This window comes from Malus sylvestris, chromosome 5 (genome assembly GCF_916048215.2).
Source record: "Malus sylvestris chromosome 5, drMalSylv7.2, whole genome shotgun sequence".
Lineage (NCBI taxonomy): Eukaryota > Viridiplantae > Streptophyta > Magnoliopsida > Rosales > Rosaceae > Malus > Malus sylvestris.
The window spans coordinates 45,662,551-45,687,991 of record NC_062264.1 but is presented as its reverse complement, the minus strand read 5'-3'; the positions used below and the strand labels follow the sequence as shown (position 1 = coordinate 45,687,991).

Genomic DNA, 25,441 nt, shown 5'->3' with positions numbered 1-25,441 from the left:
CATGATGCCTAAAAGAAGAGAGTCTTGATTGTTTGCGAAAATACCTTACAAATGACATGACCAAGTGACGTGTTAAAGTTTTCTCTTGATTTTAGGGTCTTTAAAATATAATTTTATAGCCGCCCAAGTCTAATATCTTTGTGGGCTTGATCCTAAGTAATCCTTCACCTGATGTTGTTTGTTTTTAATAAAGGGACAAATCAAAAATGGACCTTCCAAGCAAAAACAAAAGAGCCCGAACAAGAGTTTAAGCCCAAAACCAAAAACAAATCGAAAGATGTGGGAGATCGGAATTGTGGAGGATGGACGGATAGCAATGGTTAGAAAATGGAGAAGAAGATCGGACATGAGGGCATAGTCTAGTAAGATCAACATCTATTGGAGTTGAAAAACACAGCTAGAGCCGGCGGCATTAGAAGTTGACGGACAGGGAACCACTCGAACCGTAGTAAGAAGACTTTGCACGTGGACTTTGGCTAGACTAATTTTCACCTGATGTTTGTTTGGTTGAGCTTATGACACATACAAATTCAACAAATTTCCCAAATAAAAAGACTAACATGTTTTGATTGGAGGGATATTGGAAACTTTATTCCATGAGCTTCCTATTGTCACTTGGAAGGATATTGTTCAATGGAGTCCTCTTCATAACTAGTGAAAGTTGATGCTTCACCTCTTTATATCTCAATCATGTATTGCTTATGGTTGGAGACAAGGTGTGGATTCCCTACTTCCACGGCATAATGCACATCATTAGGATTCTCCTTCACATCAATCATGCTCATCATTCTCCTTGCTTTTCAAAACAAAACAATAACGGATCATAAGCCATCATAAAAGTTAGAAATGACCCAATATCAAGCTTCAACTTTACTCTAAAAACCCAACCCACTTATTTACCATTTAAAATCAAATTACTAGTTATGCAATTCAAGAAAAAAGAAAATAATGCAATATCATGTTTGTTTCAAGAAAAAGAAAACAAGGGGCACAAAGTGACCTCATTAAAATACTTTGTAAAAAATTTCAGTCTGATCAAAAGAAAAGTGGTATCGTACAAAGTGAAAAGAGAAATGTTAAGGGTATTAATTTAAAACTGAGACTTTTTATGGATTATCTGTCACCTCACATTTTAACGTTAATTAGCGTGCTAACACTGGAAAATATTGTGCAAAAAAATTAAAATGACAGGAAGCCCATAGAAAATTATACTTTTGAGAGAATCTCTAAGCATTCCTCAAGTTAAAAAATTGAAACAATCATAACATACAATTTTACCTTTTTTAAGGTACGAGAAAATAGTTAAAAAAATCGACAGTTAAATTTTGCATAAAATCTTACATAAAATCTATACCACACCAACATAATATCTTTAATTAAAAAAATTGTTAAAAAATAGTGTTCCGCATCTTCTCAATTTCATTGCCTACACAAATGAGCACCAGAAAATTTGAGAGCAATGGCCACTTTAATGGAAAGAGATCCGAAGTTCACTAAAATTACCGGATTAAGTGATTCGGATTCTTGAAATTTGATCTAACAGCTAAAAATAGAGACTTTCTTTAAAAATTATAATAATTTTAACCGTTAAATTAAATTTTAAAGTTTCAGATAACTTGATTCTATGACCTTGATAGAAGAAATCCGAAAAGGATCTTCTTCCCGCTTTAATTATCCCGAACAACCACCACAATGCACGGAACTTTCACACGTGTCAGGCGTGCGAAATAGCTGGTGTAGAAAGTGGGAGTTGCCAGTTGTGGGGTGGGGAGGGAGAAAAAGGCAATGGATGGCGTTAATGCACCAGTGCAGTTCTATCCGAGTATGCTGTTCACTGTGGGGCCTACTCACGACAGCCATTACTGCTTCTGTGGGCCCCGCCCCACTTCCAAGCTCATTCATGGCTCCTCCTCCTCCTCCTCCTCCTCCTCTGCTCCTCAGTCCCCTCCCTCTCTATCTACCTCTCCCCCCATCTTCCTCTTCCCACAATGTCTCCTCCTCCATTTCCTCACCTGAAGAACCCTTCTCTGAATTCCAAGTCTGAAGCTTGAAAACGCTGCAGTTCACTCTCTCTCTCTTTGGACCAGAAAGACTCTCTCTCTCTCTGGTTTCACTTTTTGGGAGCAAGGAAATTGAAGGCAGGAAGGAAATGGTTTTTCTGAGGCTCACTGCCCACATCTTTATCCTGTTCCTAAGTGAGTTTCTAACTTTTTTTTTCTTTTTCTTTCTGTTCTACTGGGTTTTGTTTAATTTTGCAAACAAATTGAGTATTGCCTTCCGGGTCATGGTTATAATTGCTTAAGTTGGATTGGTGCAACTGGGTTTTGTGAAAGATTTGTGCTTTTTTATTCGAAAAAATGTGATCTTTGGTATGATGTGCACCTCAGATTTTGTGAAACATCATTGATCTTGATTTCAGTTTGCAAAGAATATATGATGCATTTGGTTATCGGATTATTGAAGTCCTGTTCTTGTCGTGAACTTTGAATCTAGTGCTTATTGTAAGGCATAGCGCTTCTAGTAACTGTTTAGAGTGAATTATGATATCCAAGGTTGTGTTAGGGTTTTGATTGCTGTTTGAGTAAGTTAGGCATACGTTAGTGCACAACTGCGGATTTAAGATTTCACCGTAATTGATATTTTGCTACATTATTAGTTCATCGACACTACTTGTGTTCATAGAGTCACATACCTTATAACTAAAATTCATTAGTTGCCTTTGGCGCCGGACTGGTTTGTCTATGGCTTTAGAACTGCTCTAAAATTCATTAGGAAGTTATGCGTCTAAAACTTTTCTGATTGTGATTTGTGTAGTTTTTCTTTTTTATCATTACTTACCAATGCTCTTTGCTTTTCGTTTTATAGGTCTCCATATATGTTGTTGCAGCACGTTAGATTATCTTAAAGATCCAGTCTTGTCGATTAAGCAAGAAGATTCTATGTTACCATTGATATCTCCTACAGCGACTCCTCAGCCCTTTCTTCCCCTTCTTGCTCCTTCACCATTGGCACCATATACTAATACCACCGTCCCAAAATTATCAGGTTCCGCCCTCCCTCCTTATTTGCTCCAGTTAAACTAAATTCCCCTTGGCATTCTGTGGTTTGGTTCTCAAGTTACATACTTTTCTCGTTGATCCGTGCCTGCAGGACTCTGTAGACTAAACTTCAGTGTTGCTGAGAGTTTGATGAGTGTGACCTCAATTGATTGCTGGTCTGTTTTTGCACCATTACTGGCTAATGTAATGTGTTGTCCACAGTTGGAAGCCACTCTCACAATTCTTGTTGGTCAATCCAGTAAAGAAACCAATGTTCTTGCTTTAAATGGAACGACTGCTAAACACTGTCTATCAGATATTGAACAGATTTTGGTGGGCCAGGGTGCAAATGACAGTCTTGCACAAATATGCTCGGTTCATTCATCAAATCTGACTGATGCATCTTGCCCAGTTTTTGATGTTAATGAGTTTGAGGATACAGTTGATACTTCAAAGTTGCTTGCCGCTTGTGAGAAGATTGATCCTGTGAAAGAATGTTGCGCTCAAACTTGTGAGAATGCCATATTAGAGGCTGCTACAAGGATTGCATCGAAAGCTTCTGATCTTTTGAGCACAGATGGTGCTCATGATCTCTTACCGGATCGATTAAGTAAAGTCAATGACTGCAAAAATATTGTCCTCCGGTGGCTGGCAAGTAAACTCAGTCCTTCTCGTGCCAAGGAAGTTCTAAGGGGACTATCTAATTGCAAGATTAACAAGGGTGAGTTTATAGTAAAACATGGTGCTACATAGGACCTCCATCAAATTCTGTACTTTTCTTTTATCTTTTAGTTCTTATTTTTTCTAAACAGAAAAATGGAAAATTATAGTTATTATGTTAACTAGTTAAAAATGGGATATTCATACATTTATCTAGAAGTTTCTTAGAGTTGTCTCCTAAAACTGTATCGATGAATTAGTGCCAGTGGTCAAGGAAATATATTATTACATATATCTTCTTATAGACTGTCTCTCCTATTTTTATGATTTTACCAGTCTCTTGCTTTCTGTATTGGAAGGAATTTTCTTGGCACTTCTATAGGTGGATTGTCACCTCTATGAATACGGATCAGTCATATAAGAGATATCATTGAAGTTCTAGCCGTCTGCCTTCATCATATTCGGGGCTTACTCCCATCTTGTAAATGTTGTTTATTATATGTGATTTTTATGTGAGAGAGAAATAGAAATCGAGCGATAGAAAGAATACTAGTTTGTGTTTCTGCTCTGCATCTTGTATTGGTTTGATTTTACTTGGAGATGCCAATCTTCGATTGGAGTATCTGATCGTGTATTTCTATCTGGTGTTCACTTCAGCTTGCCCCCTGGTTTTCCCTGACATGAAGCATGTTGCAATGGGTTGTGGGAATGGGATAAGTAACCGGACTGCATGTTGTACTGCCATGGAGAGCTATGTGGCCCACTTGCAAAAGCAGAGTCTCATAACCAACTTGCAAGCTTTGGATTGTGCTGCATCACTGGGAATGAAGTTAAGAAAGTCAAATATTATCGAAGATGTGTATAGCCTATGTCGTATAAGCCTCAAGGATTTCTCTCTTCAAGGTTAGTGCTTCCTCTGTTCCTGCATTTTCTTTACCAAACAATAAACAGCCTACCATGGTGCTAATACAGATTTTGTGTGCTTTATACATGTCAAAATCATTTGGGGATGGATTTGCACAACTCAGTTGGAAATCAAGGTAATAAATTTACTTTCGTTTGTATCACCCATTATATTAGCATACTCAAAGAAAAATAAATAAAAAATTACCCAGAAGAAAAAGTTGCGTTTTTGAATTTATTGTCAGAATAACTAATGTTGACTTTGCCAATGATGGTTGAGTTGTCAATAATTCCATACCAGTGCTTTTTGCTCGTTTCTTCTTCTAATCTTGTAAACTGGTCTTTCGTTATGCTTTTGCATCATAGTGTCTGGATGTCTTTTGCCGAGCCTGCCTTCCGATGCAGCATTTGACAGTTCAGGAGTCAGCTTCCTTTGTGATTTGAATGATAACATTCCAGCTCCATGGCCCACCTCTCAAGGGGCAGCGTCCTCGTGCAGTAAAAGTATGTGCAAGCAAGCTCTTAGCGTTTATTCATTCAATGGAGTACCCTGCATTTGCAATCCCATTACATATTCAAATTGGCACTACTTTTTCATAAGGCTGTATTTTTCTTTTAGTAGTGCTCTCATGATTTCTGCCTGATTTGTCCGAATTCCAGATGTCAAGATTCCTGCACTTCCTGCAGCAGCATCTGCTGGAAATGGTGAGTAGGTTCATTCGTTAATCTTCCTTGGTGATAATTTCGTTTATTTCAGCAGTCCCCATGTGCAGTATGTAAGGCATGTTAAGTTTGTTTATCCTTATGAAAATTCTTAGGAAACTAGTCGCAGAACTCTTCGAGTATTATGTACATTGAGCTCTTTGGGCTGTGAGTTTAATCTTAAAACATATGCTCTCACGGTCTCCAGGTCTGTACCATGATAATGTGATGCTTTCTCTACTCCTTGCTTCCGGGACGGTCCTTATGATGCTTCTGTAAATAAGTTTCCCTTGAGGAAAACGCGCCAGTCCTTGGAAGGAAAATTCATGGTTGGTCCGTCGTTTATACAAGTCACCCCAAGCTAATCGATATAAGATTGTCGTGAAAACTGGGGAGAGAAGCTATGATCTACGGCAATCTGACTTCAAGTTTGTGCTTCCAATCCTACTGATTCATGATTCTTTCTTGCTTCTGTGATAAAATTTCTGTAAAAAATTAGGAAATCGGGGGTGGTTAATTATATTGTAAACTTAGATGGCAGCCAAAGTATAATCTTTACTTCTTTTACAAGTGATGGACCAACTCGGACCATGTATTGTACTCATTTACCAACTGGTATAACTGCATTGGCCAACTGGTATAACTCACGTCTGTCATGGGAAATGTGTAATGTGAGAGTATTGCTAGTTTGCCTAGTTTAGATTAGATTGATAAATGAATCTACTGATTTTGAAAGCTTACCTCTCTCATGGCTTTCCAGTTTTCGAGTCTATTGACCAGAAAATTTGAGTTACGTTCAGATGAATTAAGATGCATGATTTTTGTCACTTAGTACTACGGTCTAGTGGTTTTCCTCTTCATTTGTAAGTAAGATGTCTTAGGTTCGATTCCCGACAAAAGCGAATCTGAATCACATTATTGCTAGTTCATTGTGAGAATAAGTCCACTGTCACCCTTTTAGTGTAAATGGTATCGTTTATTCAAACTTTTAGTGTAAATGGTATCGTTTATTCAAAAAAAAAAATGCATGCTTTCTCATCAATGCTTTTGGGTGATGTTATTCGCACACCCTTTTAGTGTAAATGGTATCGTTTATTCAAACTTTTAGTGTAAATGGTATCGTTTATTCAAAAAAAAAAATGCATGCTTTCTCATCAATGCTTTTGGGTGATGTTATCCGCACACTGTACTTTACCTCCTTTACATTTTTCTTAATTTCTAATCATTGAATCGAATAAATTAAAGATTATCAAACAACGAAAACTAACACGGGTATATGAATAACACTACTCTATTTTTATCATGAAGTGATAAAGACCCACATGAACAATGTAATGAAATTGTTAATGACATTCCAAAAATTTTATTTTGCGCTCTAAACTTTTCATATGTAAAAGAAAAAATACAAGTCCCAGCACAGAACGTTGTCAAATTTGATTCGTTATGCTTCATTTTCTTGAATTTGCCACAATGAATTAATATGCCTCTCTGTCTTTGTATCCCTCTGATTTGATTCATCAAACAAATAAAGCAAAGACAAACTATTAGCTTGGGATATGGATTAGGGTTGGGTTCGGTTCAAAACGGTTCAATTTTTTAATCGAATCGATTTAATTTTTTTCGGTTTTGTTTTTTTTCAGTTCGGTTTTGGTCCGGTTCGGTTTTTTCCATGATTTTTTTTTTTTTAATCTGATATTGGGCGGCGGAGATGGTGCGGTGGGGATTGAAGAAGCCAGGGTTTGGAAAGAATTGGTAGGAATATTGTGACGATGAAGAAGCGCTGCGCAGAACTTGCTGCGATTGCCGTGCCATGGCTATGAAAGAGAGACAGAATATCTGGTGGTGAGATTGGATGCAGCACCTGTTCAGTAATCGAAGCAGCGCGTCGACTTTTCTTCGAGCTTTCAAGGAACCGTCTGCAGCCAAGCTTTGGAGTGAAGGAAAGGAATGCTCCGCGGGTTCATGGAGGTGCAAGAAGAGGGAGAGAGCGAGTCTGATTTGGAGGAAGAGAGGAAGAAAGCAGAGCAGCATGGAGGTGCAAGAATTCGACGGTGGGAGAGAGAGAGGCTGAGAAGTCAGAACAAAGAGGAGATGAAATTAGGTGGTTTCTGCCTTCTGGGTTATAGAGAGAGATGAGACAGAGAGAGAGAGAGATTTGTCTTTAGAAAGCACAAGTACCCATGTGCTATACAACTTTTGTCAGCACTCAGCACTGTAAGCACAGAGCACACGGTTTCTGTAAAGCAAGCACACGGTTTTCTTGTAGGACTTGGATTGTTTGCCCTCCCATTTCGGTGACTTCTCCGTGCCTTCCTGTTTTGTGTGGTCATGATTAAGTCACGTTAATATTTTATATTATTTGTTTATAAAAATAATAAAACAAAAAGAAATAGTAAAATTTTATCTATAAATTTAATCTCTCTGTTATTAACCTTTATTATTAGAATCCGTAAGTTTTCTTAATAATATTGATGGTTTTGATTCATTTTATTTTTTAGCATTTTATTTTTCCTTTTTTCTTGCGAAAAATTTGTCATGCCATATGGTATGTATAAGTAGCTTGTAGACGGCTTGACAAATCACAAGAAAGGACCTCTTGCTCTCTTGTACATTGTCTAGAGAGAGAGAGAGACAGAGAGATTTCTTGCTAGCATGGAGTACTCAAGTGATAATGATCTCTCTGGGCCCATGTTAGTTCCCAAAACATCATTACAGCAGATAGTAAGCTCGGAACTGGAAGACACACTAAACAACACTGAGTTCTCATACTTCCAGCGTCTCCGAACGGCCACGTGGCTCGAGACGAAGACCCTGTATCGCCTGGCAGCTCCGGCGGTGGTGGTTTACTTGCTCAACAATGTTATAACCATGTCCACCCAAATCTTCTGTGGTCATCTTGGCAATCTTGAACTTGCTGCCTCATCTCTTGGCAACATTGGGATTCAAGTTTTCGCCTTTGGCCTCATGGTATACATAATAATTCAACTTACCCTGTTAACACTAATTTGATTTTCGAAGCACGAAGTTGATTGGTAAAGTTCTTTTGTCAGATATGTTTCATGGTGTGCTATTGTTAATTACCACATGCATGTTTAACCAAAAATTACATTATTAACTGGATTAATGATTCAAATTTACAGTCTGTCAACATAACATATATCATATTGTCTTCGGTCACGAATCAGATATACAAGTAACATGTGTTTTTAGTGCAGCTTGGTATGGGTAGTGCTGTAGAAACTCTATGTGGTCAAGCCTATGGAGCACATAAATATGAAATGCTGGGCATATACATGCAGAGATCAACAATCCTCCTCCTGGCAACTGGGATCCCACTTATGATAATTTACATCTTCTCCAAGCCCCTCTTGCTAGCCCTAGGTGAATCAGCCTCCATCTCAGCCGCAGCCGCGGTTTTCGTATACGGTCTGATCCCTCAAATATTTGCCTACGCTTGCAATTTCCCCATACAAAAATTCCTCCAAGCCCAGAGCATAGTGTTCCCTAGTGCCTACATCTCAGCAGGTGCACTTGTGGTGCACATAGTGTTAAGCTGGGTGGTGGTGTACAAACTGGATTGGGGTTTGCTGGGTGCGGCGTTGATGCTGAGTTTTTCATGGTGGATTATAGTGGTGGCACAGTTTGTGTACATTGTTTGGACTCCAAGGTGCAAGCATACATGGAGAGGTTTTAGCATTAGGGCATTTTCCGGTCTTTGGAGATTTTTTAAGTTGTCTGCAGCATCGGCCGTAATGTTATGCCTTGAGACTTGGTATTATCAAATTATAGTTTTGATTGCTGGGTTGCTTCAAGATGCTGAAATTGCCTTGGACGCCCTCTCTATCTGGTAAGCACCAAATTAAGAAAATTTGCCAAATTAATCACTTTTACAAATCCATAATTGTTGTAATGATCAATTTTTTAATGTCTTTAGGGGGTGTATTCAATTGAGAATGTGAGAGATTTTAATGGATTTATAAATCCATGGATTTTTATGAAGTTTAATTGATTTGTAAAGATTCCATATAAAATTTTGATTCAATTCCCTCGAAATCTCATGGGAAGATGTGAGATTTGTGGATACTTAAAATACACTACGAAATCTCTCAAATTCCCTATAATTCTTTAACTTTCTCAAATTCTTTAAAATCAATTTCTAATTGAATACACCTGGAATGTTATAAACATTTTTAAAATCTTAATTGAATACATCTGGATTTCTAAGGATTTTAATAAACTATTTTGAAATTCTAATTGAATACACCTATAATTTCAGATAATCATTTAAAATCCTAATTGAATACTCCTGGAATTGTTAATTTCCTGAAACTCTCTCAGAATCCTAATTGAATACACCCCTAATCTAATAATTGTGTTCTGACCAAGTCAATTTTGCAGCTTTTTTTTTTTTTTTTTCCTTTTCTCTAATGGAATATTTAAATAATGCAGCATGGCCATAACTGGATGGGTGTTCATGGTTTCTGTGGGGTTCAATGCTGCTGCAAGGTGAGTTGATATACATAATTATTTGGGGACTACTTAATTATTTACTTAAACTAACAAGACCCTAAACTATAATCCCCCTGACTTATTTATGCAGTGTGAGGGTCGGGAATGAGCTTGGGGCTGGGCATCCAAAAGCGGCTGCATTTGCAGTTGTGATGGCAACTTCAAGCTCCTTCCTCATCTCGGTGGTCTGTGCCATAATTGTACTTGCATTGCGAGATGTCATAAGTTACATTTTCACTGAGGGGGAAACAGTCTCTAACGCAGTCTCAGAACTTTCTCCTTATGTTGCAATATCTATCATTCTCAACAGTATTCAACTTGTTTTGTCAGGTAAGTGAAATTTCACGTTAAATATATAGGAAATAATTTTTGCACATTCGTTTTCTTCTTCTGCACTCTTCCTTTTGTTTATACATTTTAATTACTAATTAACTTATTTAACCCAACAAAATAAAGTACAAGAATCCTTTTGCTATGTATATACATGCATTCACTTAAATAAAATAAACTTTACAAATTAAACCATAACTTTACCTACCTAGTCAATATGTTGAAAATTTAGCCATGAAAGGAAAATTCTGCATACAGACAATTAACCCATATGAGCCCGGTGTAAACAGTTGCATGCATGGTTGATTAACTTGAATAAGAGATAACTGACAAAAATTCTGTCGGTAATGTTTATCACGTTTAAGCAAGACTTTTTAAATGAGTATATCTTTGTCTCCCTTTGAGACCTACTCCAATTTTTGAAGTAAAATTCAAATTTTATATTCTAAATTGACCCCAACTTGCTTCAATTCTAAGGACAAATATGAGTTAAAACCTAAAACTCATTTATGGAATAAATTTAGATCAGGATCCCCCCTAAGTGAGGCTAGCCCACCATATATGTGTATTTTTTTAGTTTTATATTATAAAATCATTGAATTCAACTGGTAAGATCTAATTTGATCAAATTTAACGGTAAAAAAAAAATCTAACGGTCCAAATTTAAATTCAACGGTTGAAGTAATTAAAAAATTATTTTATGTGTTTTATATTCTTTCGTAGTGTTCCATGAGTTTTATGGTGCTAGTTTAATGATTTTTCAATATTTATTGGAATCTAAATATTTTTAGGTTAAAATGTTCAAAAAATTAAATTAAAATAGTCTACATAATTATTTTTTTTAAGTTTTTAAGAAAAAAATTATTCTAAATTCATTCTTTAATAATCATGGGCTAAAAATTTAACCCATAAGGGTTGGAAGAGAAAAACTATTTCTGAGTTATAACCTAAATTTTTTAGATTAAAAATTTTAAATTTTAAATTTTACATTTTAACCTAAGGGTTGGAGATGATTTGAAGGAAGGTGGTACTTGGCTATGCAAAATGACTTACAAATTAAAGAATGATGTCAAGAAGATAAAAATAATGAGAGATGACTCTACGAGACAAAAAGTCATTAGTGGCCAAATTTCTTTTACACGGACAATATAAATGGAAAATGAGTAATATCATTTTAATTTCTTACACATCCTTATTTAATTATAGTCGAGGTTCAGTAAGCATCATGCTGAATAAGATTTTGTTTAATTTATTCAATTTGATAGCTATAAATAAAGAGATGTGTGAGAAATTAAAAAGAGTGAAAATCATTTCCCTAGTAGAATATTCGATAATTTATCACCTTAATGTTGTGATGTTTTACAATAAACTGTGGCTGCTTAATTACTTCAAGTAAGTGCTATCTACACTCCCATTTTAATCTCTCACATACTTTTTTAAATTTTTTGTTATTGATTTTCTTTAATTCATTTATTTTGATGGTCAAATTTTTTTTAAAATGTGCAAAAAGTGAAAATAATTGTGAATAGCACTAACCTTGATTCCTTACTTAGCCCGATGATATCGATCTTCTCCTACTAAGGCCATCTCCAACCGAAGGGTCCAGAGGGCCAGAGGGCCGAAAATAGCCCTAAAACCGTCTCCAACCGAGGGCTAGGCCAGAGGGCTCTGGAATCTGGGAGGACCCCACGGGATCGGAGAGGGCTGGAGGGCTGGCTCTTTTTTTTTTAATATTTTGTTATTCCTGTCGGTTATAACCGACAGGAATACATGCTATTATTTAATATAATAAATAATGGTGTATTCCTGTCGGTTATAACCGACATGATTGTTTTAAAAAAAATTCAAATGAAACGGCTACTAGCCGTTGCATTTGATTTGTTTTTTTTTTTTTACATTATTATTATTCTTTTTTATTTACAACATTTTTCATATAACTTCTATTTTTTCCTATAACTTCTATTTCACAAAATTTGGTTTTTTTTAAATTCCATTTTTTTCCTATAACTTCCATTTCACAACTTCTATTTCACAAAATTTGTTTCATATTTTTTTTTCCTATAACTTCTATTTCACAAAATTTACTTCATATTGTTTTTTAAATTCCATTTTTTTCCTATAACTTCTATTTGACAAAATTTGTTTCATATTTTTTTTAAATTCCATTTTTTTTCCTATAACTTCTATTTGACAAAATTTGTTTCATATTTTTTTTAAATTCTATTTTTTTCCTATAACTTCCTAAGCCATTATACAACATTAAATTAAATTAAGTAACATGAAACAACATTAAACAATATGAAACAACATTAAATAAAATTAACCAACATAAAAATTATACAACATGAAACTTAAACAACATTTTAGTTGTAGTTTTTAAATAATAAATTATGTTTGGCCCTCGGTTGGAGACGGTTTTTTGTGATAGGGCTAAAACGAGCCCTCTGGCCCTCTGGCCCTCGGTTGGAGACGGAGGCAAATATGGCCCTGTACTGTTCATTAAAATATTAATATCTTGGAGAATCTTGGAGGGCCAGAGGGCTAAAACGAGCCCTCTGGCCAGCCTTCGGTTGGAGATGGCCTAAACATCGTTAGCGATGGACTAGTAGTTGAACATCCAAATCCTACGTGGTCCTAATTTTAGTTACTTTTTTTATTCTCCTATCCTTTTCTGTTGGAACCAAAATCTGCCTTTTCTTTTTGGCCCTTTTTGATGTGATACTTCATTTATGGGTTAAACATAAAGGGGTGGCCGTTGGGTGTGGATGGCAAGCATTTGTAGCATATGTTAACGTGGGATGCTACTACATCGTTGGCATTCCATTAGGTTGCCTTCTTGGCTTCAAGTTCGACTTTGGAGCTCAGGTATCTCAACTTCTAATGTCATTTTTTTCTTTACATTTCTCCTATTGTAGTTGTTTTAATTACAATTTATATCTTTCTTTTTTTTCTTCAGGGAATATGGGTTGGGATGATAGGAGGTACTTTTATGCAGACTGTTATCTTAATGTGGGTCACATTTCGGACTAACTGGAACAAAGAGGTTGGCTTAATTAAAAATAATTAAACATCTTTAGTTTTATTGTCAATTAAACAAACCATATTATATATATAATATATATTTGAGTTCACAAATATATAGTTACCTCATGCATGCAGAGGGATATGTTCATGCACATATTATATAACATTCGAATTGTTTTCCAGGTTGAAAAGGTAAGGAATCGTTTGGACAATTGGGAAGACAAAGAGGAGCGTTCTCATGAGGATCTTCTGATTAATTAGAGCATCTCGAGATGTTAAATTTACATTGTCAAATTTGATTTGACACATGAGAATTTAAAACTAGAAGCTAAATTTACTTCTTTTTTTCTTCCAAAGGACGGGTCAAATTATTTTGAGTGCTGATATTACAACATCATTATCTTATTTTCCCATCTATTATTTAATAAAAATATTAATAACATATTTATCTATTTGTAAGAAGACTTTTAAATCTTTGTTTTATTAATCACTAAAATTTTGAAAAAACAAAAAATAATAAATAATGGTGGTGGGGTGTGACATTTGGGTCGGAGTGAGGCTGGGCAAGATTTGGGCTACAATTGACATAAAGGTTGGAGGATGGAATGGGTGTGTGAGGTAGGTTTGGCAATTTTTGATACCAGACGAAATTAACAGATGTTTTGATCGACACAGTATCGAATCGGGTAACCTGATAAGCACCTGTTAAGATAACAGGTTGGTTCGAGTATACATGTGGATAACACGATACACGATAAGTAAAATATTAATTTTATAATTTTATAACCCTAAAAAAATACTATAATAATTATATATATATATTAATTTAACAATTTTATACCCCTAAAAACTATACTTATTATTCAATTTTTTAAGTGTTATACGTAAAAAATAAATAAATTTAAATCTACTTAATAAATATATATACACACAATTGAACTTGATGAGATATGAATTCTACGAAACTAATTTCAACGATTTAACCGTCAAACTTGTTTGTATATGCTTTGAGATCGCATCAACAAAAAATCGCAAAAAACAAACATTCAGAGATCAAGTAATGGGACAAAACTTTTCTACAGTTATCAACGAAAAATCACAATTTAACGGTTATTTTAACTCCGATTTTCATGATTTTTTACACCTACACTCCTTGACTTTATATGAATACAATGAATGAACTCGATCTTCAATTTAAAATACTTACACTATTATACTTAATGAAAGTATGAATAAACTCTTAAGTGTTAGTGAATCTATTGTTTTGATGGGATACGCATTCTACGAAACTAGTTTCAATGATCCAACTGTCAAACATGTTTGTATATACTTCGAGATCGCATACGCCAAAAATTGCAAAAAACAAACATTCAAATATCAAGTAACGGGACAAAACTTTTTGACAGTTATAAACGAAAAATCACGATTTAATGGTTATTTTAACTCCCATTTTGATGATTTTTTACAACTACACTCATTGACCTTATATGAATACAATGAATGAATTCGATCTTCAATTTAAAATATTTACACTAGTGGATACCACAAAATCTTTTGTTATACTTAATGAAAGTATAAATAAACTCTAAATGTTAGTGAATCTATCATTTTGATGGGATACGCATTCTACGATCCAACCGTCAAACTTGTTTGTATATGCTTCAAGATCGCATACGCCAACAATCGAAAAAAACAAACATTTAGAGATTAAGTAACGGGACAAAACGTTTTGACGGTTATCAACGAAAAATCACGATTTAACAGTTATTTTAACTCCGATTTTCATGATTTTTTACAGTTACACTCATTGACCCTATACGAATACAATAAATGAACTTGATCTTCAATTTAAAATATTTACACTAGTGGATATACTTAATGAAAGTATGAATAAACTTTTAAGTGTTAGCGAATCTATTGTTTTGATGGGATACGCATTCTACAAAAGTAGTTTCAGCGATCAACCGTCAAACATGTTTGTATATACTTCGAAAACACATACGCCAAAAATTGCAAAACACAAACATTCAGAGATCAAGTAACAGGACAAAACTTTTCGACGATTATAAACGAAAAATCACGATTTAACGGTTATTTTAACTCCGATTTTGATACTTTTTTACATTTACACTCCTTGACCCTATATGAATACAATGAATGAACTCGATCTTCAATTTAAAATATTTATAATAGTGGATACCACAAAATCTTATGTTATACTTAATGAAAGTATGAATAAACTTTTAAGTGTTAGTGAATCCATCATTTTGATGGGATACGCATTCTATGAAACTAAATTCAACGATCCAACAGTCAAACTTGTTTGTATATGCTTCGAGATCGCATACGCTAAAAATCGCAAAAAACAAACATTCAAAGATCAAGTAACGGGACAAAACTTTTTGACGATTATCAACGAAAAATCACTATTTAACGGTTATTTTAACTCCGATTTTTATGATTTTTACAGCTACACTCCTTGACTCTATATGAATACAATGAATGAACTCGATCTTCAATTTAAAATATTTACACTAGTGGATACCACAAAATCTTATGTTATACTTAATGAAAGTATAAATAAACTCTTAAGTGTTAGTAAATCTATTGTTTTGATGAGATACGCATTCTACGAAACTAGTTTCAATGATCTAACCATCAAACATGTTTGTATATACTTTGAGATCGCATATGCCAAAAATTGCAAAAAAAAAAAACATTTAGAGATCAAGTAATGGGACAAAACTTTTCAACGGTTATCAACGAAAAATCACGATTTAACGGTTATTTTAACTCCGATTTTGATGATTTTTTACAGTTATACTCCTTGATCCTATATGAATACAATGAATGAATTTGATCTTCAATTTAAAATATTTACACTAATGGATACCACAAAAACTTATGTTATGCTTAATGAAAGTATAAATAAACTTCAAGTGTTAGTGAATCTATCGTTTTGATGAGATACGCATTCTACGAAACTAATTTCAACGATCCAACAGTCAAACTTGTTTGTATATGCTTCAAGATCGCATACGCCAAAAATTGCAAAAAAAAAAAAAATTCAGAAATCAAGTAACGGGACAAAACTTTTTTACGGTTATCAATGAAAAATCACGATTTAACGGTTATTTTAACTTCGATTTTGATGATTTTTTACAACTACACTCCTTGACCCTATATGAATACAGTGAAGGAATTCGATCTTCAATTTAAAATATTTACACTAGTGGATACCACAAAATCTTATGTCATTATGATTGATGAAAATTTAAAAGGAATAACATGCAAGCTTTGAGTTCCATTGGCAAAGTTTAAACTTTTGAGAAAGGCTTCACAACCTTGAAAACAAAAACTCTTTCATTTTGCATATCCTTGCACATTTAATATTTTGTAATAGACTAGTAGTGTATGGATGTTTGTTTATTAGGCTCTTATTTTCGAGTGTAGATGTAGTACTTAAACAACAAATGTGTTTTAATGTTTTGAAGTAATATTTATGTGGCAATGTGTGGTATGTGCAAATTTAAGAAAGAAAAAAAAAATCTTAACGGGTCATAACGGGTTAGGTCACTTTACCCGTTCCTATTAAGGATCATAATGGATGTGACACAACACGGCCCATTAAGATAACAGGTGTTACATGAAAATGACACGAACACGACAGACACAACTCGTTTGCCAAGCCTAGTGTGAGGCGAGAAACTTCAACAAATGAGAAAGAGACTTGGTGGTGAGATCTGAGACTTTTCCAAAAAGGATGAAAAGTGGTTAGGAATTCGAGGGCCTTTGCAGGGAGATCTGATGATGTTCGTCTTATAATTGCCAAAAAATTCGCTAACAACACTGCATAATAGTTTGTTAGTTTTTGTTCCAAGGTCACGCGGCGAACACACTAACACATTTTCTGATAATGTATGTTAGTTGTCAAGTTGTGCTGCTAGTTAATTCTTGAGAAGTCTGTAAAGATTTGTATTATATAGGCGTAGAATTTTCCTTCAAGTGACGTTTGATTGGTGGTTGTGTAATTCATGTTAGGGAACTCTAACGAAAAGTTTCTAGTACTGTTTACTTTAACGAAAAACTACACTTTTACACTAAAAAGTCAATCCTGGTACTATTCACTTTACCCTTTATTTTGTTCTTATTGTTAGAACTCAAAGTTTTCAAGCCATTTTCATTAGTTTTCCTTTCATGTTATAATTATATTCTTTTCTGTTAAAAAAATAAAAATTTAAACAAAATATATTAAGGTTATTTTGGGAATAATTGTGGTGGAGAAATAACATTTTACTTTTTTTTTAATTTTTATGGTGTGTGTGTTTATTATATAGATGGAAAAATAGGACACTGAAATGGTCTAATAGCACTCATTATTTTTTTTATTATATATTGTGGGACTCGCTGTTTCAAAGATTATAAAAAATAATTTTGCACCTTCGTTTTCCCCTTATGCGCACCTCCTTTTGTTCATGCACTTTAATTATTATTTAACCCAACAAATTAAGTACGAAAAATCATTTCCCTATGTATATACATGCCATCACTTACATAAAATAAACTTTTACAAATTAAACCACAGCTTTACCTACCAGGTCAACAACTCAACGTGTTGAAAATTGAATTCGAATTTTCTACTCTCTCATTTTTTTTCTTCCCTTAACTCTTCTTCAATTTAAATGTTCATACTTAATCACGTTAACATTTTGTATTCATTTATTTATATAAAATGAAAAATAAAAAACAAAAAAATAAATAAATAAAAGAGAAGAAAGAGGAAAAAAGAGTGGCTCATAGAATCCTACACAGGTAAAAAAGTGTTGCATACGGACAACCCATCAGAGCAACGTTGTAAAGATTTGCATATGCATGGTTGATTAATTAACTTGATTGAGAGAATCTGGACTACAACAATTGACTAATATTCTGTCGGTTTATGGTAATCAATTTAAACAAGACATTAGTTCGAGTACTTATTTATTTCTCTCTCTGAAGGAATAATGTCCATTAAGATAAAAATCTTGTCCTGTGTGCGAAAAAGACCAATAAATTAAAGGTAATAATGTCAATTAAAATAAAAATAATGAGGCAAATCGATGACTCTACGAGAAAAATTGGTCACTAAGACAAACAATGCAGAATATTGTAAAATATTAGATTTATCACCTTAATTTTGTGAGATTTACAATAAACTGTGGCTGCTCGATTACTTAATTGATTTGATGATATGGATCTTCACCTACTACTCAACATCGTATGTGATGGGCTAGTAGTTGAACATCAAAATCGTATGTGGTCATGTTTAAATTCAATTTTTATTCTCCTATCTTTTACAGTTGGAATTAAAATCTGCCTTTGTTTTTAATTTGGCCCTTTTTTATTTGATATATTTCATTTTTTGGTTATAAAAAAAAAAAAAAAGGGTGGCCGTTGGGTGTGGATGGCAAGCATTTGTAGCATATGTTAGCGTGGGATGCTACTACATCATTGGCATTCCATTGGGTTGCCTTCTTGGCAATTTGAAGTTAGATGTTAAATTTTCTTTGTTTCCAAAAGAATGAGTCAAAATTATTCTTTTCATTATATATTGTAGGACTTAATTACAAAAATGGCAAAAATTGTGTAAATTGATTTGAGTCCGGGATGTGATTGGTGGATTGTGAAAGGCATTTATTAAATAAATCAAATTAATGGATTTGACGTTACTAGGCTATGCTGTAAAAAAAAAGGCTTGGCAAGGCGTCAATTCCACCTTAGGTAAAACTTATCGGGATGGAAGAAACTTGTTGTCTTTTTATCCTATTTGACACTTTTGATATCTCTTTTGAATATAATTTTAGACAATTTTACTTGCCATGCACGGAAAATTATTGTATTTGTAATGTGTTGATTAATTAATAAGGTTCCTTACTTGGGGACAATTTTTCTTTAATTAATTACACTTTTGACATCTCATCGGTTCCAAACGTAACAATTACATATCATACATACTCACCAAAAGTATAAGCAAATATATGTCGTACTAGCCGAGGACCAAGAAGAGTATACAAAATTACAATTGATGGTTGATAAATCATAAATGGTATTTTAATTATTGATAAAAAAAAGGGTTGGACTTGGATCCAAATTTTGAAGATTGTATAATATCCAAATAATAAAATGTGCAATTATTCAAATATTTTTAACAAAATGAAAATGAATGAAAATTGTTTGAAAACTTTGAGTTTTAATGATAATGACAAAATAAAAGGTAAAATGAATAGTAGCATGATTGATTTTTTTAATATAAAAATATGATTTTTTTGTTAAAGTAAACAGTACCGATAACTTTTCGTTAAAATTTTCTTTAACAAACGGACCAAACAGTATAAATATTTCAATTTAGAATTACAATTTGCTGACGCATGCTTTTGACATTTATCTTAAAAGACTCTTTGCATAATGTATTTCAACCATTATCTAATGTATCTCGTGTTTGATTTTAATGAGACAATGACAGGGCTGGGGTCTTCTGGTCGTTGCCTCATAACTGATTGCAGCTAATAACTATTTCTCATCGTGGCGGGTCCAGGATCACGACCTTAAGAAATTTGCCATCAATCTTTTCTACTAATTTGTACATGTGAACATGTGACGCTATCACATTTCAAATCTCAAACATCTTTATAACACATAGTCGTAGACAAAACAGAAGTATGTGATGATTGTAACTTATATAGGTAAAACAGCTAAATCACATTGAACATGTCAATGCACGGACCTTTGAGCGAGGAGCGGCCGGCTCTCTTCCATTCTTGCAGTGGCCTACACCGATGTCACAACAAAGGAGTAGGATTATCTCCCATTCTATTCTCATTCTCTTCCCTCTTCTCTTCTTACATATTATTTTTTGTCTTATTGTTTCTATAAAAAAAATTAATATAAGATGTTGACGTGGCTAAACCGTAACCGTTCAAATAAGAGGGGAGGTAAGGGAAGAGAGATTAGAAGGGGAGAGAATCATCATCCCACAAGAAATGCCCCTCACCATTGTTACTGACTTGTTTTATGTTGCTAACATCAACTTCATTTTTTTTTTTCGTTTTCTTTTCATAATTTTTTTTATTGCTGTTTGAGCAAGTATAGGCTTGCCTACAACTTTGTAGGACATACATTAGTGCACTAACTGCGGATTTAAGATTTCACCGTAATTGATATTTTGCTACATTATTAGTTCATTGAGACACTACTTGTGTTCATGGAGTCACATGCTTTATAACTAAAATTCATTAGTTGCCTTTGGCGCCGGACTGGTTTGTCTATGGCTTTAGAACTACTCTAAAATTCATTAGGAAGTTATGCATCTAAAACTTTTCTAATTGTGATTTGTGTAGTTTTTATGTTTTATTATTACTTGCCAATGCTCTTTGCTTTTCGTTTTATAGGTCTCCATGTATGTTGTTACAACCAAAGAATAAAATATCGATATTATCGGCGATATTTCGCCGATAATATCGTTTTTTTTAGATGGTGATATTTTTACACTTATCCACTTAATTATCGTCAATATATCACGATATTATCGATAATATCGATAATATCGCGATAATATCACTAATATCGCAATATTATGCAAACTTGAGTCTGAGCTTCCAGGTCGACCCGCTTGACACCAGGCATGTCAGCCATACCGAGAGCGGAGAGCATGTCGAGGGTCTCCTTGTCGACGGAGATCTTGTCGATCTTGATGGAGGACTCCTCGGGGACAAAGTCTATGCGGCTCTCGCGCTCCTCCTCCTGCAGCTTCAGGGAAATGCCACGAACTGGGCCCTTCTGGATCCGCTTCATGAGGTGGGTAGAGAATCCGACAATCTTGTTGCAGAGACGCTTGAAAGGCATGACGGCGACTTCCTCGAGGATCTTCTTGTTGGTGTGGAAGTCTAAGGTCATGCGCTAGTAGTAGCGCTCGATCAGCTGGCGGGAGGATTTCTTCACTGTCTTTGTGCGAACGCGACCCATGGTGGTGGTAGAATTGTGCGGCGGAGCTAAGAAGAGACGAACGGCGGGTGAGTGTGTGCGTTCGTGAGATGTGTTGTGCATGAAAATGGAGGATTACCATGGTGGCTTAGAGGGAGTGATAGAGGGAGATGTGCGGAGTAGACATGGAGGGTTAGAAGGAGGGTTAAACAGAGGGAGATGTTTTGATTTGTTGTTTTTCATAAGAGAAGAAGATAGACGGTTAAACAGAGAAGTTGAGATGATTGATAGAAATTAGGCAGCAGGGAAATCGGGAAAGTGGAAAGAAAAAAAAGCCTAGTTTTGTGTGAAAGTCTACCAACCACATAATAAAAAAAAACAAAGAATAATTACCCACTATCAGAGTTGGACAAAGAGAGGCAGGAACAAGATCTTGTGAATCCTTCTTCCTATTGTTATTGCTTTGGTCCAATAAATATATTATATAAATGATTAAGATAACATTATATTATTTGTTCTGTTTTAAAACAATTTTTTTTTGGGTTTTTTGGTAAATAAATGAAGTAATTGTGATTGACATTTCTAGATCTGGCTTGTATCCTCTTCCTATTTGGATTACTCAACTAGATCACGATGTCTTTTCCAGCAAAAGATTAAACTGTCATTCTATTTTTACCCTTTAAACTATCTATCTTTTAAAACAATACTATATTATATTCTTATAATATAATATTTTATTTTCTTTTTCTTTTTAAGACCAAACTATATTATACTCTTGCATTATATATGTATATCTTTTTCAAAAATAACGTATTGCTCAATGTTTATGTATCTATTATATAGTAAATTTAACTAATTTATATGATATATATAATTATTTTACTCAAATCCGCCTAGGCCGCCTAGGCGCTAGGCTCTTGCCCACCGCCCGACTAGCGCATAGCGATTTTTAGAACCTTGATTCATAGTCGATTTTCATGTAAAACACAAGAACTGAAAAATTAAAAGTTGAAATTTTAATTTAATTTTCATACAAAAAACAAGAAGCTTCTACCAATCAAAACAGCGAACGAAAGCGTTTCGAAGAACCAAAAATTTGATTTAAATGAACAAAAAACGCAAAAAGTGAGAAAAGAAACACACCTAAGAAACGCGGATCGAAATGATTAGTTCCCAGTTTTTTGAAGAAGGTTTTGGAGCTGTTGGATTAGTGTGGTCAAAAAAGTGGGTGCCGACGTTTTGGGAAGGGCTTTCTCATTAATTTCCCATTGTTTGTGTAACTCATGTATCTTACCATGCAATGTATAAGGTGTAAAATATTGTACTAAGTCATTATATATAAATGATTATGGTGTGTTTAAACTTCTTTCATTAATTACTACATATTTTCTACACTCACAATGTTTGCCATCTCGCTATATAATCAACTTAAATCAGTTAAATCCATCATGCAATGCATTTCCTTCCAATTTTTTGTGATAAACTAATAAATAATTGACTAAATAAACATCCTGCAAAGTTTCAATAAAAATTTCCAAGTTTTTCTTACAATTTCCGTGGTTTTTATTCAATTTTTATCGATATTGATAATATCCCGATATTTCCGTGTTTTTGGACTACCGATATTTCCGATATCATCGATATTTTAAACCTTGGTTACAACCATGGTACAAAATATCGATAGTATCGGCGATATTTCGCCGATAATATCGTTTTTGTAAGGCAACGATATTTTCACACTATCCCATTAATTTTCGTTAATATATCGCGATATTATCGATAATATCGACAATATCGTCATATTATCGACAATATTGATAATATCGTGTAGACCAAGGGCCCACATATCAAATATTAAACTGATAAGACCAAATACACTTGATCTCAGCCAAAAGGCCGAGAAAGCCATGCCTGTGGCAGTGTTGGGCTTTCGATTTTATACACGTCTTAACTCTCCTACATTCTTCAGCTGGCCGATGTGGGACTAGAACCGTGCTTTCTTGCAGAGTTGCAGTGCTGTTTCTGACTTCGTCCTTTAAGGCAACAACATCTTATAGCTTTCAGACCACAAAACTACAACAACCAGGAATTTAACATGCCATGGGATTGATCCAAGAGATCAACCTGTCCTCTTTTCTCGTCCTCTTTCTGGCTGCATCATCTTTCAGTTTCTTCCCTAGCTTGGTTTGAAGAATAGAGCTTGAAACAAGAAATTGAATGGGGAAGTGGGATCTGCAAAAGCTTTCTGTTCCTTGACAAGTTTATGCTTCTAAATTGTTGAAGAGATTGCTGAATGCCAATCACAAACATGGTAGCAAATCATCTACGCAGCAAACCGCGAAAGTTGCCCGAAAACTTCATCAAACTCGAAAACTACAGAAACCCAGAATCTAGGGTGTAGACCTCACCAGCTGAAGCATCACAAACAGGAACTACACATTCAAACGGACATCAACACAAATTTGACGCAATTATGCTTAATTCTATACTCTCAAATAACAAATTCACCGAATGTAAAACCAATTCTTACAAATTCTACTTACAATTTGAATGAATTAAACAAAATATTAAACTCCAAGTTGAACAAACGAAATTATCATCGCCATTAAACAAAAACCCAGATGAGAATTTATCGAAAATGAACAGCCATACCTGCATGCAGCTCCTTCCTCTGTCAAAGATTGAATCCTTACGCTGGACGCGATCTTCGTACCTGTCGTTTCCGAGGTGGTCAGCGAGAGTGTCGAGCTTCTTGTGCGACGAGTTTGAAGAGGGCCATAGTCCGCGGGTGGGGCCCGAATCGTCGAGCTGCGTTTTGGGCTTTCGGTCATCGGAGAAAGGTGAAACAGGTTTGCGCCGGACCGGCGAGATGGGATGGTTCGGCGAGGGGAACGTGGTGGTTGGCGATGATAGAAACCTCGAGCTTACTTCGCGGGATTTAGCTCTTCTGGGTTTATGGGATTGGTCTGTCAGTGATCGTTCTTCATTCTGTGTTGTGTGCTTTTGCACTTTGCAATCTCTCTCTGTCTATATATATATATATGCAAACTTCAGACTGACTGGAGGCGGAGGAATAGAGGAGGAGGCGGAGGAGGAGGAGGTGGAGGAGGGAGGGATATCTCTCTCTCCTCTCTCTTTGGGTTAAAGCCCGATTTCGTGGGAAGCCCAAGTTTTTTAAGTGTTTTAGAAAGCCCAAATGAAACCCTCCATTCTCGGCTCAATGAAGGCCCCAAACTCGCAGGGACTTGGGCTGGTAATGAGGACCCCAAGGTGACATCGTCTTCAATGATTTTCAGGTGTCGGTGTTGGACTAAGCCACACAATAGGTTATTAGTAATTCAGAGTCGAACTTGTCATGAGAGTATGACTCCCATATTGGAAAAATGAGTAACTTTATAAGAAATTAAGTTATTCTTCATATTGCCAATTGGTTCACCTTCTTCATGTGTTAGGTCAATAACCACACATTGCTCCACGTCACTCGATTGGCGTTGTCCATATGGAACGCTTAGAAGTTATTTTCCTCGTGTTTAGAAGTTATTTTCTACACTCACAATGTTTGCCAGCTCGCTATATAATCAACTTAAATCAGTTAAATCCATCATGCAATGCATTTTCTTACCATGCAATGTATAAAGTGTAAAATATTGTACTAATTCATTATATATAAATGATTATGGTGTGTTTAGACTTCTTTCATTAATTACTACATATTTTCTACACTCACAATGTTTGTCAGCTCGCTATATAATCAACTTGATAATGTTAAATCCATCATACAATGCATTTCCTTCCAATTTTTTGTGATAAACTAATAGATAATTGACTAAATAAACATCCTGCAAAGTTTCAATAAAAATTTCCAAGTTTTTCTTACAATTTCCGTGGTTTCCATGTAATTTTTATCGATATCGATATTATCCCGATATTTCCGTGTTTTCGGACTACCGATATTTCCGATATTACCGATATTTTCTTCCTTGGTTACAACATGTTAGATTATCTTAAAGATCAAGTCTTGTCGATTAAGCAAAAAGATTGTATGTTACCAATGATCTCTCCTACATCGACTCCTTAGTAGAGGTAGGCGAACGGGTCCTGGACTGGCGGGTCGGGGTGGGTACGGGGCGGGTCCAAAAATTAAAAATACAAAACGGGGCGGGGCAGGCTAGTTCTAAAAATTGGAGAAAATAGGCATCCGGCTCGGACCGTTCATTGCCTAAATCTCTACCTTCTATCCATCACCATCCCTCTCTTATTCTTACCCTAAATCTCAGACACAATTCTCTCAAACTATCCTCTCACCCTCTCTCCTC

General features: G+C 34.9%; 3 protein-coding genes and 2 pseudogenes across 7 annotated transcripts in view; 3 read left to right on the top strand and 2 right to left on the bottom strand.

The window, feature by feature from the left end:
* Nucleotides 1–1,773: 1,773 nt before the first annotated feature.
* Nucleotides 1,774–25,441, top strand: part of LOC126621837 (uncharacterized GPI-anchored protein At1g61900-like) — a 55,573-nt gene continuing 31,905 nt past the window's right edge. The window contains exons 1-8 of one of the 4 annotated variants that reach the window (XR_007623202.1): nt 1,775–2,195; nt 2,866–3,045; nt 3,151–3,759; nt 4,356–4,601; nt 4,692–4,738; nt 4,968–5,105; nt 5,262–5,306; nt 5,512–5,614. Coding sequence is in view for 2 of the 4 variants with exons in the window: in XM_050290431.1 (XP_050146388.1) it covers nt 2,150–2,195; nt 2,866–3,045; nt 3,151–3,759; nt 4,356–4,601; nt 4,727–4,738; nt 4,968–5,105; nt 5,262–5,306; nt 5,512–5,582 (1,347 nt within the window). In the remaining 2 variants the exon portion in view is untranslated. Of the gene's footprint in view, nt 2,196–2,865; nt 3,046–3,150; nt 3,760–4,355; nt 4,602–4,691; nt 4,739–4,967; nt 5,106–5,261; nt 5,307–5,511; nt 6,044–25,441 lie in introns of those variants that run through there. The other 3 variants (XM_050290431.1, XM_050290432.1, XR_007623203.1) reach the window with 3 other exon arrangements.
* Nucleotides 7,780–25,441, top strand: part of LOC126621834 (protein DETOXIFICATION 40-like) — a 41,552-nt gene continuing 23,890 nt past the window's right edge. Inside the window, exon 1 of the mRNA XM_050290422.1 lies at nt 7,780–7,916. The gene's annotated coding sequence lies outside the window, so the exon portion shown is untranslated. The remainder of the gene's footprint in view (nt 7,917–25,441) is intronic.
* Nucleotides 7,894–13,618, top strand: LOC126621836 (protein DETOXIFICATION 40-like). Of its 2 annotated transcripts, none has more exons than XM_050290429.1 (7): nt 7,894–8,270; nt 8,519–9,150; nt 9,753–9,809; nt 9,904–10,142; nt 12,889–13,007; nt 13,099–13,185; nt 13,350–13,618. In XM_050290429.1, exons 1-7 carry the CDS (start codon nt 7,956–7,958, stop codon nt 13,425–13,427), a joined length of 1,527 nt encoding a protein of 508 aa, XP_050146386.1. In that variant the 5' UTR covers nt 7,894–7,955; the 3' UTR covers nt 13,428–13,618. The 2 variants fall into 2 exon arrangements, with proteins under 2 accessions (XP_050146386.1, XP_050146387.1); XM_050290430.1 differs by having other exon boundaries at nt 8,137–8,270; nt 8,514–9,150.
* LOC126621838 (40S ribosomal protein S17-3-like) lies at nt 20,687–21,616 on the bottom strand (annotated as a pseudogene).
* Nucleotides 22,867–23,034, bottom strand: LOC126624849 (U2 spliceosomal RNA; annotated as a pseudogene).

Bases quoted from the DNA above. Each gene is read 5' to 3' on its own strand.
- LOC126621836 (XM_050290429.1), top strand. From the start codon at position 7,956: ATGGAGTACTCAAGTGATAATGATCTCTCTGGGCCCATGTTAGTTCCC. The intron at 8,271-8,518 runs GTATACATAATA...TTTTTAGTGCAG, and splicing joins TTTTCGCCTTTGGCCTCATG to CTTGGTATGGGTAGTGCTGT. The intron at 13,186-13,349 runs GTTGGCTTAATT...ATTGTTTTCCAG, and splicing joins GGACTAACTGGAACAAAGAG to GTTGAAAAGGTAAGGAATCG.